Below are 15,848 nucleotides of genomic sequence, written 5' to 3' on the forward strand. Positions count from 1 at the left end.
AAGAACACAATCTGTGAAGAGGAGATATGAAGGAAGAAATCTTCTGTGCCTTTAGAGCAGACAAAGCTTCAAAAAAACAAATGCCATAAATTTGGCATTTGGATTTTAATTTGCGGTTGCCCAGAGACACACAATGTAGATGATTCATGTTCGGTTCCCATGACTCATAACATTATCATCTCATAACTGTTTTCGGCAATTAAAAACGTCTACTTAAAACGAAATAACCACTGAAGGACAAGTTATTTAAACATTGTATGAGATACACTTTACAGAAAAAATAAGATAGAGGAACATTAAGTAAACAAGCTGCTGATGAGATTATGGTTTGTTTCAAAAACGTATCAGAGAATATGCTGGCGTTGTACCTTCCCGCTCATGTTCTTGGGCTTTCGGGTTGTTAAATCCATGTAAGGATGTCTCTCACTGATGGTGCTTTCAGCGTGTACAGTACCTTACTAAATGCTACTAGGATGTTTCCTCAGCCTCCCAAAGTCCCACGCTTCTCTGTATTTTTCACCCCCTCTGTCCCTGCTTTACTTAAGCACCTCTCTCTGACTCTGTCTGCTCCCCGAGTGACCCTTCACATTTCCTGCGGCTGTTGAGAATTTTAAGCTAACGACCGTGTTGTGTGACATAGCATCTGGCCCCGTGCGCTCACCTCCTCTTCCCCCTCACTATAGGCACACATTAATAAAAAACATGCCATTAATGCCAACCACTGGTGCCATTTCCCTTTTCCCCCTTGCATACCTTCTCAGGGAATTTGGGCGGTGGAAGGTGAACAACCTGGCAGTGGAAAGGAGAGAATTCCTGGAGTCTCCGCTCACTTTGACACCCGAGTTCGTCAGGAACATTCGGATGCTGGGTCGCAGGCCCTCCACCCAAATGATCACGGACAACCTCATCAGGAAGTATGGGACCCATTTCCTGCTGTCAGCAACGCTAGGAGGTAAACACAGAGGATTGTATGGATTAACTTTAAGAAGGTTGAGTGTTGCATGTGTAAGGCTACCAAGCTCCCCCGAAGGGTCATAATAACATAAAAAATGTAATGTTTAAATCCGTGAGCACAGATTAGTAAAGTGTGCGGTCAGATTGGTAAAACTTGCGAACGGATTGGTAAAGTGTGCGCACAGATTGATAAAGCATGGATTTGCCATCCGCATGCCTTTTGTGAAGTAAATCGACCAGCCTTGAATTACGATGATAACTTCTTCCCAGTACATCAGATTAATCTAGATTTAAATTTGAATTGGTTTTCATGTGAAAAGCACTAATAATGCACACAAAGCTGTGAAAGGTCCAAACCACAAAGCTAAATGAATAGCACTGATTTCATTATCATTAAAACTGCCCTTAAATCTAGATTAATTGTATTTAAAGTAAAGAAGTAAGTAAGAGGTAAGAAGCGGTCAACGTGGTCCAAGGCAGGTCCATTTACTGAAGTAAAAGATCCATGTGGTCCTCTGAGGGCACACTTTACCAATCTGTGCTTACACTTTAAAAATCTGTTCACACGCTTTACTCATCCATACGCACAGATTTACACTTTATTTTTTTATCAAGGGGTGCTCCGTACAAACCCTTATTGGGTTTGCTAATTGTACCCTTCGGAATAAACCTACCAAACTCTGCACCCTGCTCTTCGGAACATTTCTTGTGAGCTAATTATGCATTTGGGACCAGATTCTTTTCCACTCAAATGTAGATGTTGCAGAACCCAGAGTGGCAGATCCTATATTTTTTCTTTCATTTAAGTTCATTAAAACTTGCAGTCTGAGGTGTTACCCACACAGGAAACCGACAAATAAACCCGGTTCGATAAGATAAGTCAAAACAAGTAACTCAATAGCAAATCACAGGACTGTGGCAAAAAATGATGTGTCATTGCATTGCAGAGATCTGTGAAAAAGCCTTCACATCTTTAACATGTTACCATCCATAGCCAAACACACACACACACACACACACACACACACACACACACACACACACACACACACACACACACACACACACACACACACACACACACACACACACACACATTAATAAATAAAGGCCAAAAAAAGGCCCACTCGGCCCACATTTAGCACTCTTCAACAAAGCCTGCTTTAGCTTGGACTGCTGCTTTTGAAAAGTTGTGCTTGCAACCAGCACAAATAAGGCATCTTTGGCTGTCTGGCATATCGCCCATTCTTTGTTGAAGAAAGTATAGAAAAATGCAGAATTTGTCGCGCCTTGGGCTTTGACCAGAAATGTGCTGTTCGGATTAAAAATTGATTGCTTCAGTGTCGACAAATGTATCAACTTCATGAAATGTGTAAACGGCACATAGAATGAAAGACACAACTTGAGCTGAACACTACCGCTTAAAATTGTGCGTAAATCATGGAAACGTTTGAAGTTTATTCAACCACTAGCACAAGAAAGTAGCACAACCGGTGCTCAAAGCAGCAGGAAAGCCAACATCCTGTTATTGTTGGTGGTTGCTACTAAATGGGGCATTTTTGGGGTTCATGGTTTCGTCATCCGCAATCAAAATATTTCTCATCTAATCCTCTGCAGGTAGGTGTGAAAATGTGACAAATGTTATTTTCTTACCAGAAATTTGTGTAAAACAAACATACACTAACATTCACCTTAACCCCAAAGCTAATGCCATATAATATTGTGCATAACTTCATTACTAAATGTTAATTAATTGTTAATTTGTGTTCGGTTATGGTAATGTGTTACCCCAAAGTTTAATGTTTAATGCTAGGTACTATACTGTTCATTATGGCACAGAACTGGTCAAATTATACTTTGATCTTCGAACCATAATTATAACAAAGAGTAATACAAAATAACTTGTATTTGTTGCTTCAAGGATAAGAAGCATCTTCATGGTAATGTTTAATACCGAAGTCTACGTAACAAAAGATTTTGCAGCTTTGGGGAAAAATAGCCTAATATTTGTTCATCCCACTGACCTATTAAAAAATTGACATAACCAGATGATTCATGATTCTATTGTTAGCCTTCCAAGCTATGTGGCAAGACTGTCTCCTTGTTGCATCTCACTTCTGCATAATTGCAGAACTTCCTTGCAATTTAAACAAGTTATTAGGGCAAAGTCTTCTACGTATAGGGCCACTTAAAATATCTGACGGATGGGAACCATTCATGGATTTTCAGAATACAGCTATTGACTATTTTGAAGTATTTTATTGGGATCAACAAAAGACAGTCGATCACATTAATCCCTACTTAAAGGATAGATATGTACCATTTACGCATGAAAATATCTAAAAAGGACTAGACCTTTGTTATGAGTTCTGTTGAGGAGTGTACTTAGGTAAGATTATCCAAATTGTGTCCAACAATTTTCAAACCCAGAGAAATCTGTAAGTTTAACTCAGGGTAACGGTTCATTACATTTGTTCACACGTCAATGTGTGAACATCGATACGCCATGTAACCCCTAACTGTCCGCAATCGATAGTGTTTCCCATATATTGACAATTTCTGTTAAATGGGTGAAATCGTTTCTCATTGCAGAGCAGCGCACAACACATTGATTCCCTCTCTCTCTCTCTCTCTCAGCAACACACTGACAGCAGACCTTATTTGAATAGCCTTCCCCTCCGTGCACACTCTGATCAAAACATGACCATGCGCGGGATATCAATAATTGTTGTTGGATTTTCCCCACAGTGAAGAAGGCTGACCGAATTCATTAATAGACTCAATCCGGAGTCATCATGCATTCGTTTTTTCGTGTATTTGTTTTGGATTTGGTGTGAAAATAGCCTTCGATCATTTTTGACAAAAATGTACACATATGTGAAGCCGGTTTAATCTCTGCTATACAGACTATTTAAAATTTGGTTCAACAATATGTTATACAATCTATGGTTGTAAAACCTGCACCGGAGCTCCATTGGCCTTGCAGTTTTTAACCTGCTTATTTCTGTTCTAGGGAGATACACTTCTATACGCACAGCACATTTTGAATATATGTAAAAGGGTTTTAAGTAATAGGTCATAGTAACATAGGACTGTACATTACTGATGTTGCGGTTGCCAATGTCAATGATGTTGGTTGTGCCACCAAATGTAATAACACCTTTACCAATCGTCATTCTTCCAGTGAGATCGTTTTTTAAAAGTCTCCCTCCAAATGTATCATTATTATTATTATTATGATTATCATTGTTATTTTATTCGTATTGCTAGCTCAAGTACTCGCAGAAGTCAAGGAGACGATGCAGACCTCCTTGATACTTTTATTATTGTGTACAGTGCTGCACATCAACCCGGTCCGCTGCTTAAGGTTGACGGTTCAGATGACCTTTCTATGGGTTAGCCTTTGGTTAGATACATTTACTGTATGGGTTCTGTGTCCTATGCCAGTTCCACTGGTGCATGGATGCTTGCGATCCGTTTGGTGCATTGGATCACAATTGATACATAGGCAGATACAATCCAATGCGTACATTTTAATACATCATATACAATTTAATGAATTTGTTTGTTAAAATGCGTCACATGGTCCTCTTTTTGCTGGACATGGTACTGATAGTTAAATAAATCAGGACTGTCCCACACAAATCCGTACGTTTGGCTGCCCTAAAATGTTTAAGAAAGGAAGCAAACGAAAAGATTCTTCTCATAAGTATATAGGCCTTATGACATTTAATCAGCTTCATCACAGTCAAATACAGCACAAACCTGCGTAGCCCCCTCAACCTGAATGCACTGTGCATGCCCTTCTAAGTTACGAGCGTAACTGCTGAAAATAAGCTAACACATATATTTAATTCACTGTTATCATTCATTCCAAATCTTACACGATTGCTGAACTCCACATGTTCTCTTGATTTTCTTATTTTTTGTCATTTAGAAAATAAATTGAAAACTCCAAATTAACCATTGAAAGAGAAAATAAGGAGAACCAAATTTTCTTACAAGTAAACACAATGATTAAACATGATAATTAAAAGTGCACCTTCACTCATTCAATATTTTGTCCGATGTATTGTTCACCCCAGAAACAATACCAGTTAGCTTGAAATAGCCTGATGCATTGTTCCCCCTATGCAAGGGGCACGTAAACAAATTATTTATAGACTTAGCTATGCCCATAATCTTGTTAACCTTTTGCTATGCAAAACAAAACAAACTAAAACAAATTATCTCAAAGTCGACATCACCATTCGGCTGGGCTTTACAGAAAGTGTAGGATACCACCAATCGATGTAAATGAACAAAGGAAAATACCTTGTGCGAGGCATGATTTTTAACTCGTTATCTGAAATCATAAAGTGTTATTGATCACCTTATTGATCGATGCATTATTTTATCTCTTTATGCCCAGTCAGAAACTCAACATCTGACACAAAGACACATATACTAGACTACAGGTAACCTGTAGTCATAATATGCAGCGACACCAACACAAATATACAATGATTAAACACGATGCAGAAGATGCCATGGTATCCAATCCACGTGACAACCAGAGCCACAGTCATCTTTAAAAATGTATCCTCTGCCTAAAATTTCCAAACACTTTATTACTAACGAGCCTCATGTGATTTCCCCTTTGACACCCTTATGCGGCAGGAGAGGAGGCTCTCACAATATTTGTGGACAAAAGGAAGCTAAGCAAGAAAGCCGAGGTGAGCGATTACTCGGGCAACTCCTCGGCGGTGACCCTGGAGGCCCTGCACCAGCTGGCCGCCTCCTACTTCATCGACAGAGAGAGCACCCTGCGCAAGCTGCACCACATCCAGATCGCCTCCACGGCCATCAAGGTAAAGCTAACCGCTAATCTCTAACCTCAGAAATTAGCTGCTAACGACAGCCGCTAATGCTAGCCCCTACATATGTCAGTCTGTGCGTGTGCGATGACTAGGTGGAGGGGGACATTGGGGTTGTAAATGACAGCGTAGATGGTAGGCGGACATACCGATGAAGGCAATAACAGCGGAGCAGTGAGCAGTGGAGAGGGAGAGGGTGTGGGGTTGCAGGACTGCGACCCCCCCATGGGATGTGGTCATTAGATGCTACTGAGTACAACTCGCTGAAGTTAGCTTCAGCATATATGCTCGGGGAAAAATAGTAAAAAGACAAATGATCTTGGTAAACTGGGGGCACGTGATTGATTTTTCCTCCCCATGGTCACTTTTAGATAGCATAGGTTAATAAGGTGATTGAGGAGAAGAGGACTGCGTCAAGCAACCCCCCCTCCGGCTGCCCTTCTCGTCCTACAGTTTGTGATACAATGGCTATCTACCATAGCATGACAGATGGATGGTCCATTGACCCCTGGACCTGCATACACACAAGGCCCTTCAATAGCACACACACACACAAACACACACACACACACACACACACACACACACACACACACACACACACACACACACACACACACACACACACACAGCTAGAACCAACATCAATCACGTAAAAGTACATTGTTGTACCGGCCAGCCAACGTCTAATTGCATCATATGCAACCAAACGGAGGCCTAAGTACGATTATTAGGTGGAAGAGAAAGCTGGTAAACATGGGACAATCCCAAACTCCATGGAAATACTGAATATTGTCTTTTGCATTGTTCATCATGCATTCAAAATCTCATACAAAGGAATTCATACTTGGTCTTACACACACTATTATAATCCCGCATATACACCACTATACTCATACACATACACTATTATACTCCTTTTACATGTATGTATGAGAGTGTATAGTAGTATATATGTGAGAAAGTATAGTAGTGTATGTGAGAGAGTATAGTAGTGTATGTGAGAGAGTGTAATAGTGTATTCGAGAGAGTATAGTAGTGTATGTAAGGGAGTGTAGTTGTGTATGTGAGAGTATACTTTGTTTATGCAAGAGAATATAGTAGTGTGTGTGAGAGGGAATAGTAGTGTGCGTGAGAGAGTATAGATGTTTAGGCAAGAGAATATAGTAGTGTGTGTGAGAGATTATAGTTGTTATGCAAGAAAGTATAGTAGTATGTGTGAGAGAGTATAGTAGTGCTTGCGAGAGAGTTTGAATGAAACGGAAGTGGGTTTGAATGAATCTTAAGTAAGTTTGATTCCTCAGTTCCTGATTGGTTGAGAGAAGAGGCGGTAGCTTCTGGCGCTGAAAATACTGCGCCGTCATTTCACTATTGAATCTCCAGCGATGTTGTTATGCTGCGTTTGGTCCAAAAAAATATTTGGTCGCTTGTTCGCGTCGAGAGGCTTCCTTCCGCCAATTCATTCTCAACCATGGCCAGTTTCTACATGTCGTGGAATTACCAGAGACGTCGGAAAAACCAATGCATTCGTTTAGGATTCAAAATATCATCCGTTCTATAAAATATTCTAATCTAGAACACTCCGTGAGCTCCGGAGTTCAATTGTAATGACCACCTAAGAGGCAGTGAATGAAGTATTGCTTAGACAGCGATTTATTAGATACCACCACTAACAAACCGTTGGAACACACACAAGGCCGGTAACCACGACAACGCTGTTGTTGTGCCAAAAAGTGATCAGCTGCCAGAAAGTGATTTCAGCCGCGGGAGCGCGCACAGCCTGTTAAAGCTAGGCTATATCGCCTCGAAACGTGTGTGCGGCAGCAAAGTCCGATCAGTCATACTAGTCAATAGGACTACAGGACTATTGTCCGCTGTATTAACACAGATATGTATTTTAAGGTGACAAGACATCGACGTTGTACGGGGATCGACTTCTGATCAGTCATACTAGTCAATAGCACTGCAGGACTACTGTCTGTGAGTCAATTATCCTTCTTTATGTTTTTAAACCAATTTAATCGAAATTATTTCTGTGTGTCTTTTTTATACAATAAAAAATGTATTTTCTTACTATGCATTATTTTTTCCCACCTTACAGATTTTTCAAGAAGAAGTTTTTTTCTTCCCAAAATGAATTGATTAACATTCATGAGTAGGTCCTATCACATTGAATAGATTAGGATTCAAACTGACTCTATAACATTCATGTGGGCTATGTGGGGTAGATAAGAACGAATCCAGTCTCTTTTATCAGCTGTAATAATTAAAGCGAAAATATGACACATTAGAGTCGTATCCTACTGCCAGAAAATGATCTCAAGCCCTCTCTTGGTACTGAAATGTTTTATATTCCTTAAAATGAGTTGATAGCATTCAGGACAATAGTCCTGTATTGCTATTGACTAGTATGACTGATCAGACACATGTTACGAGGCGATATAGCCTAGCTGTGCGCGCTCCCGCGGCTGAAATCACTTTCTGGCAGCTGAACACTTTTTGGCACAACACCGGTAACCACAACAAATCCTGCGTAGCCGAATCCCGACAAGAGCTCCCCCGCTAAGGCCCGCCCCCATCTCCCAAACCCTGTGACGCTACAATCTCATATTATTTAGAAATAGAGCTCCTGGACTCACGCCGGAGTTCCCGGAGGTTTCTAGATTAGAATATTTTATAGAACGGGTGATATTATGAATCCTAAACGGCTGCGTCGTTTTTTCTGAAGTCTCTGGTAATTCCACAACACGTAGAGACCAGTCATGGTTGAGAATGAATTTGCGGTGACAAGAGGAAGCCTTTCTCAAACTCAGGTGGCCACGTGAGCAGCATAACAACATCGCTGGAGATTCAAGAGTGAAATGACAGCGCAGTATTTTGAGCGCCAGACGCTACCGCCTCTTCTGTCAGCCAATCAGGAACTGAGGAATCAAACTCTCTCTCAAGCACTACTATACTCTCTCACACATACTACTATAGTCTCTTGCATAGTCTTGACTAGTATGACAGATCAGACGTCGATCCCCGTACAACGTCGATGTCTTGTCACCTTAAAAAACCTATCTGTGTTAATACAGCGGACAATAGTCCTGTAGTGCTATTGACTAGTATGACTGATCAGACTTTGCTGCCACACACACGTTTCGAGGCGACATAGCCTAGCTTTTAGAGGCTGTGCGCGCTCCCGCGGCTGAAATCACTTTCTGGCACAACAGCGGCGTTGTCGTGGTTACCGGTCTTGTGTGTGTTCCTACGGTTTATTAGCGGTGGTATCTAATAAATCGCTGTCTAAGCAATACTTCATTCACTGCCTCTTCCGTGGTCATTACAATTGAACTCCGGAGCTCCCGGAGTGTTCTGGATTAGAATATTTGATAGAACGGATGATATTATGAATCCTAAACAAATGCATCGGTTTTTCCGACGTCTCTGGTACTTCCACAACACGTAGAGACTGGCCATGGTTGAGAATGAATTGGCGGCCAGAAGAGGAAGCCTCTCTCAAACTCAGGCGACCACGCGAACAAGCGTCCAAATATTTTTTTGGTGCGAACGCAGCATAACAACATCGCTGGAGATTCAATAGTGAAATGACGGCGCAGTATTTTGAGCGCCAGAAGCTACCGCTTCTTCTGTCAGCCAATCAGGAACTGAGGAATCAAACTCACTTCCGTTTCATTCAAACCCACTTCCGTTTCATTCAAACTCTCTCGCAAGCACTAATATACTCTCTCACACATACTACTATGGTCTTTTGCATAACAACTATAACCTCTCAGACACACTACTATATTCTCTTGCATAAACATCTATACTCTCTCACACAGACTACTATATTCTCTTGCATAAACAACTATACTCTCACATACACAACTATACTCCCTTACACTACTATACTCTCTCACATACACTACTACACTCTCTCACATACACTACTATACTCTCTCACATACACTACTATACTCTCTCACATGCACGACTATACACTCACATACATACATGTAAAAGTATAATAGTGTATAATAGTGTGTGTGTATGAGTATAGTGGTGTATATGCAAGATTTGTAAGACCAAGTATGAATTCTGTCCCAGGCGGCCCCTCATAGGATGAGCATTGTATGGTTTTGTATTGTTTTATATTATTTTTATAACTCTATTTATTTATAAAGCACCAAGAGGACTGCAATCCAATTTAGTTTTCCTGTGCAATGACAATCAAGAATTCTATTCTATTCTATTCTAAGTATAGAGCAATTTAAAGGATATCAGATTAAAATGTATTTTCCTTTCCTGTTAATATTTCAAATCTTGCATTGTGAAGCATATCAGGGCATCTCTTCCCACTGGACTTAGAATACATCTTTATGGATATTATGACAACGCTGCACACGCGGTATGCCAACACTTTAACACACCACCACATACAGTTGGAATTACATGAGGGTCCACGTCAACTTTTGAAGGGTCTGCATGACCTTCTGAAGGCCCCTATGAACCTTGATGGCCCACATGACCTTCTGAGGGCCCCTATGACCTTCTGAGGGCCCTAGGCCCTGACAGCCGGGTGAGGGATGCATGCTTGTCAGCAGCTGCCACAGTCCCATTCATCTCAGTCTGAAAGCACATGCCTTGGATCTTATTTTTTGAGGTGGGGGAATTCCTTATGTATGTGTAGAAAGACAAAGATGAGAGAAGATGGCGAAAGAGACAGCAAGAGATGGTGTCACGCTCCAAAGGCAGTCATCGGGCGTATCTGACAGGTGGGAGCAGAGGAGGACGAGAGAGCATCACCTCCATCACTGGGGAATTGAGAGAGAGAGAGAGAGAGAGAGAGAGAGAGAGAGAGAGAGAGAGAGAGAGAGAGAGAGAGAGAGAGAGAGAGAGAGAGTATAACACATTCTCGGAAGATGTACATCATTTCCACAAGGTGTTGACCCACACAGTGGCAGACAAGTGCAACAGACAAGGGCTCTTCTATGTGACTTTGGAATTGAACAAGATCAGCAGTGAGAGTGTGTGTGTGGGACGGGAAGCATTTTATTTTATTTTTAAGAACAAATGTTTTTTTTTTTTTCTTTAACTGTTCATGGAATAAAAAACTGGTCTCTTAAAGGAGAGTTAGTGCATCTCTAGGAGCCAAGTGATCGCTCCAGATTGTTTGCACAATGAGTAATGGCCCCAGCTGTTGAGAGCGGTAGGGATCATTTGTGTTATGATTTGACAATTTCCCAGACTAAATCGATGTCGACTATATTTGCCGTGAGTGTCTTACAAAGAGTGATGAACGAGACTGGGGACAGGAACACGCAGAATCTTATTTTTTTCATTTGATTTCAGGGTGATCATTTGGGTGCTAGCGTTGGCTCAATATAAGCGCTTACATATACCAGGGCCTCTATTGTTGATATCGGTGGTCCAAAGCTATCCACAGTTCACAGTACTGTCTGTATTTTTCAAGTTTGTGTTTTTTTTCTTATCCTTTATTTGGTGGGGGGAAATTACTTTGCACGGAAGGAAACACATAGTTAAATGTCCCGCCTTCAAAATCTTCAATGTGCATTTGTTTGAAAATGTCAATACAAATGTTTCAACATTGTATAAACTCTTTGGTGAACGGCCATATTGTTATGATTATCTTCAACACCCGAGTATATATTACAAAACGGCGAAGTAGCTTCATTATGGTTATTTTCACAATCCCCCTACTTTGCTCTGAAATCTCTACAATGTGATACAGGTGGCCAATAATGTTCCAATAAATATGTTTTATATATGCCAGAATGTATCTGCAATGAATATGATCTGCTATAGAGAGCGGAAATTGAATCCTCTGCTCATCAGTCAACGTTTGCCATATAGCAATATCGTATGGCATATCAAATAACGTCTCAGAGATTCAATATTCAAGAGCTTTGGAAAATCCACCCATGTATCTAATTTCCTCACATCCGTATCAGCGGTAAGACTCCACCGTGGCCAAAACAAGGGATTCACAATGGCATGTCAATATCTCACCACAGGAAGAATGGCACCAAGGTGGACTCAATTTCCCCCATTCTAAAGAGCATATTTATTCTTCAACAGCCTCCCCCCCATCCTGCAAATCCCTTCCTCCTGGATTTGAAAGCTGATTATGGAGCTCTATTCAGTTTTTTTCCCTCTCTCCCTCCGCAGAGACACAGTGCTCATCTGGGCTCCCAAGTCCCTCCAAGCCCTTCATGATTGTCTTACTGATCGGCTGACCCTCATTGTCCCACCTCATCCATCTGTTATGTCACGCCAACTGTCCGCTGACAAGCTTGACCAGGACAAATTGCCGAAAGAAATGCATTGTCGCGCAACCACAAAGATAGAAAAATTGCTTTCCACCATTTTGTTGAACACCCCTGCTCCCAAAAAAAACCTCAGACACAATTAAAGATTTGTTGAAGCTTAGATCTCTTGTTGTAATTTAAGTGCGAAAGCATCATTAGCTTGAGCTGTTTTGTAAAAAAGGTCAATGCAGGTGTATTTGGTGTTCGACGAGACAAGAAAAGACTGGCATGACCATGATTCAATGCAGTTTTCCTTTTTTTTCTTCCATGCTCTGCCCAAATCGATCTCTTTCTGGTATTTAGGCATTTATAAAGGGCTGGCGTTTGACTTTGGCAATGGATGAGTGATGATTGAAATGTCAAAGCCAATGCAAATTCACTACAAGAGCGAGCAAATCAGAAAAAACGCAGGAGGGTTCCTGCATTGTTGTTCACATTTTTTTCTTTCAATTTAGTACTTCTAAAGATTAATACCTTTCCACAAATGTAAATGTATTCACTTGATGAAAAATGCAAGGGAATTGTGTTATTTCTGTTGCCCAGGTGACAGAGACAAGAACCGGTCCTCTCGGATGCAGTAACTATGACAACCTTGATTCCGTTAGCTCTGTTCTTGTGCAGAGCCCAGAAAATAAGGTCCAGCTGCAAGGTAAGTGTTACTTGCCTACAGCCTCAAACATACCCATGGCAGACACTGTAGTGTGTTGTATAACATACCCATAAAAGCATGCATGCAGTACCAGCACAAAATAAGAAGCCTGAAGGCTGAAATAACCTATGCACATTTTGTTCAGTAGCTTGTAAGCTCCAGTCGTCACTTCACTCCACTATACTGCCTCCACTGTCTCTATAAGTTCAGGGTTTGATTGTGGCACTAAAATCCTTTATAGGCTTGCAGGTCATCCTCCCAAACTACCTGAGGGAAGGTTTTGTGCAGGCGGCGCTGAGCTACATTGCGTGCAACGGAGAGGGAGAGTTTGTGTGCAGGGAGAACGACTGCTGGTGCAAGTGCAATCCAAAATTCCCAGAATGCAACTGTCCTTATATGGATATTCAGGCCATGGAAGAAAGCCTGCAGAGGATCACAGAGACATGGGGAATGCTATACAAAGACTTTGAGGAATCAGGTAAGAGGAGAAAAAAAAAATCTGGATTACTTGCAAGGCCTCTATCTGCCTTGCCGGGTGTGACCAGCAAGGCTGATAGAGGACACTGTTTCCAGGACGCAGAGTTATGCTCTCCATATTTCTCACTTCCAGCCCATCACATCCTCTGTTAATTAACACATGAAATGTAATTCCAGATCACTGATCATACTATTCACCTCAGTATCATTTACTGGTTATCGTCCTAAATTTTCAATTACCAACCTTATCACCATCCCAATTACAACCCTATTTGTAATGGTTTTTAAGAAGAGTAATACATGTGAGCAAGTTCAAAATATGAAGAGAAAATGTAATAGTTTTGCGTTAATTTGGCACTGGTGACAAAGTAAGATTACGGTAGGGTAGTAGGCCCGTGCTCCTCCCTGATGGTTTATTTACAGGCCTCTAAACTGTAATGAGAGGCTGTGATTCCCTAGTTTTGGAACACTGTGCGCACCTAGCAAATCAACTCAATGATAGCAGCAGGTAAAGACAAAAAATAAAAACACCAGCTCTCACCTACGGTAGTTTACAATATGTCTGAAGCAGATTAATCAACTATAAAACCCATTTATGGCCCGTTTGCCTTTTCACATCAGTGCAGAAACAGCCTGAATAGAAGCACTTAGCATAATGTTTGGTTATTATTGCCATGCTCGGTCACCCTGCCTCGACTATTATTACTCAGGTGAAATCAAAATGGAGGCCTTTTTTCTGCTCCGGAAATTTGGCGGAAATCTCTCTAAGTGCAATTACTTTCAAAGTTTATGTTTTAATAGCCGGGTGAGAAGAGAGGGCAGGAGCGTGCCCAGAATGCAGAATTCCTCATAAGTGTCATAAAAGTGTCCTTCAAGCAGGGGACGTGAAAAGACTTTGCAGAACTACCGCTGCCTTGTCAGCAGGATTAAATGCCAGTAGTCGGAGCAGAAGCATGTTTAAACACTGGTGACAACCATCGGAATGCGCTGCGGTGATCCTGTCGCTATTGAGCATCGCTAAGTGTGACTTATGCGTATGTACGTGGGGTTCAAACTTGGCCTTGTGGCTGCTAGCAATAGCGTCACACTTATCCAAGTAATGTAGGCTCAAAAACAACAACAAAAACGTATGTTTTTAGAACCAAAATCACACAGTATTTAACTGGTGTAGCATTACTGACTATTTTATCTCCCTCTTATCTCTCCCATATCTACAACAACAACATCTAAAACAAAAAGATGAGTTCAAAAGCTTCCTCGGGAGGCTGCCCCAGAATGTGTTCCTTAACGTCTCGGCCATCCGCCACACGTGGTCGCTGGACAGCGCCTTCCAGTGGCGCTACGAGCAGCTGGAGAACAGCATGCAGTCACTGCTCAGACGGGCCCAGCGGGTCGTCTTCAAGCTATTCAGCCTCAGCAAGCGCTGCCAGAGACAGCCACACATCCACCTACCCAGGGAACGGTAAAGCCCCCACTACGTTATCTCTACCCATGTGTGCCGACACGTACACACCCACATACATACAAAACACCCCCGTCACCCAATGTATGCTTCAATCAAGGAAGGCTGGCCTCAGTATTGCCTGGAGATGTTACCTGCTAATGCCGCCTGTTTGATTCCATTCTACTCTTAACTATTCCTGGCTCGCTCTCTCCCCGTCTCTCACACACACACGCACAAACTCTTAATACTCTCTCTATTTGATGCCACAAAATCAAAATAAACATGGATCATTGATCTATGTGGTGCATATAATCCCGCCCACTGGGGAACTTGGCTAAAAGCGAGGCAGCACCCCCATCCCAGCCCCTGTTTATCTACGTTATTCCTGGCAAGTGTTGAAACACTCTCTCTATTTCACACTGTATAGGAATCTCCATATTCAATGGAACATGATAGAGGAAGGAATGCCTGCCAGTCTGTGGAGGCGCTTGAAGGCACACGTGTACACACATACATACACACTCACAATCACACTCACACACACACACACACACACACACACACACACACACACACACACACACACACAAACACACATGAACACAAGTACACAAACATACAAGCACACACGTGCACATGCACACTAACAAGCACACACAAAGATGCACGCGCACACAATCACATCCACACAACCCCCAACACACACACACACACACACACACACATACACACACACACACACACACACACACACACACACACACACACACACACACACACACACACACACACATACACACACACACACATACACACAGTAATGACATCGCGTCTCATGGGAGAGATGAGAGATGTGATTGATTTTGCTTCCGCTCGCTGCCTTCTCTCTGTCCTCGACTGTAACGAGTGAACAATAGTATGAAAAGAGCAGTGCTTGGCTTGACTGTACCAGCATATGTAGCTCAAACCTTTTCCATTAGGCAATAATGACGCTTAAAGTCCAATTTCCAGTCGCTTTTCTTCACCATGCACCAGAAAAAGATTAAGCTTAGAGAAGCTTTTCCTTACATGTAAGCTTCTGATCAAGCCCCTAGGAAACTATTAAAATTGGTCAAATAAATAGACCTGCTTTTGAATTATTCAAATTGGATTTC

At 41.7% G+C, this 15,848-nt stretch overlaps 1 protein-coding gene across 1 annotated transcript in view; it reads left to right on the forward strand.

The window, feature by feature from the left end:
• LOC115556180 (BMP/retinoic acid-inducible neural-specific protein 3) overlaps positions 1–15,848 on the forward strand; it is a 55,298-nt gene that overhangs the window by 35,633 nt on the left and 3,817 nt on the right. The window contains exons 3-7 of the mRNA XM_030373334.1: positions 762–952; positions 5,614–5,804; positions 12,668–12,773; positions 13,015–13,251; positions 14,490–14,712. Coding sequence (XP_030229194.1) covers positions 762–952; positions 5,614–5,804; positions 12,668–12,773; positions 13,015–13,251; positions 14,490–14,712 — 948 coding nt within the window. The remainder of the gene's footprint in view (positions 1–761; positions 953–5,613; positions 5,805–12,667; positions 12,774–13,014; positions 13,252–14,489; positions 14,713–15,848) is intronic.

Source organism: Gadus morhua, chromosome 12, assembly GCF_902167405.1.
Source record: "Gadus morhua chromosome 12, gadMor3.0, whole genome shotgun sequence".
Lineage (NCBI taxonomy): Eukaryota > Metazoa > Chordata > Actinopteri > Gadiformes > Gadidae > Gadus > Gadus morhua.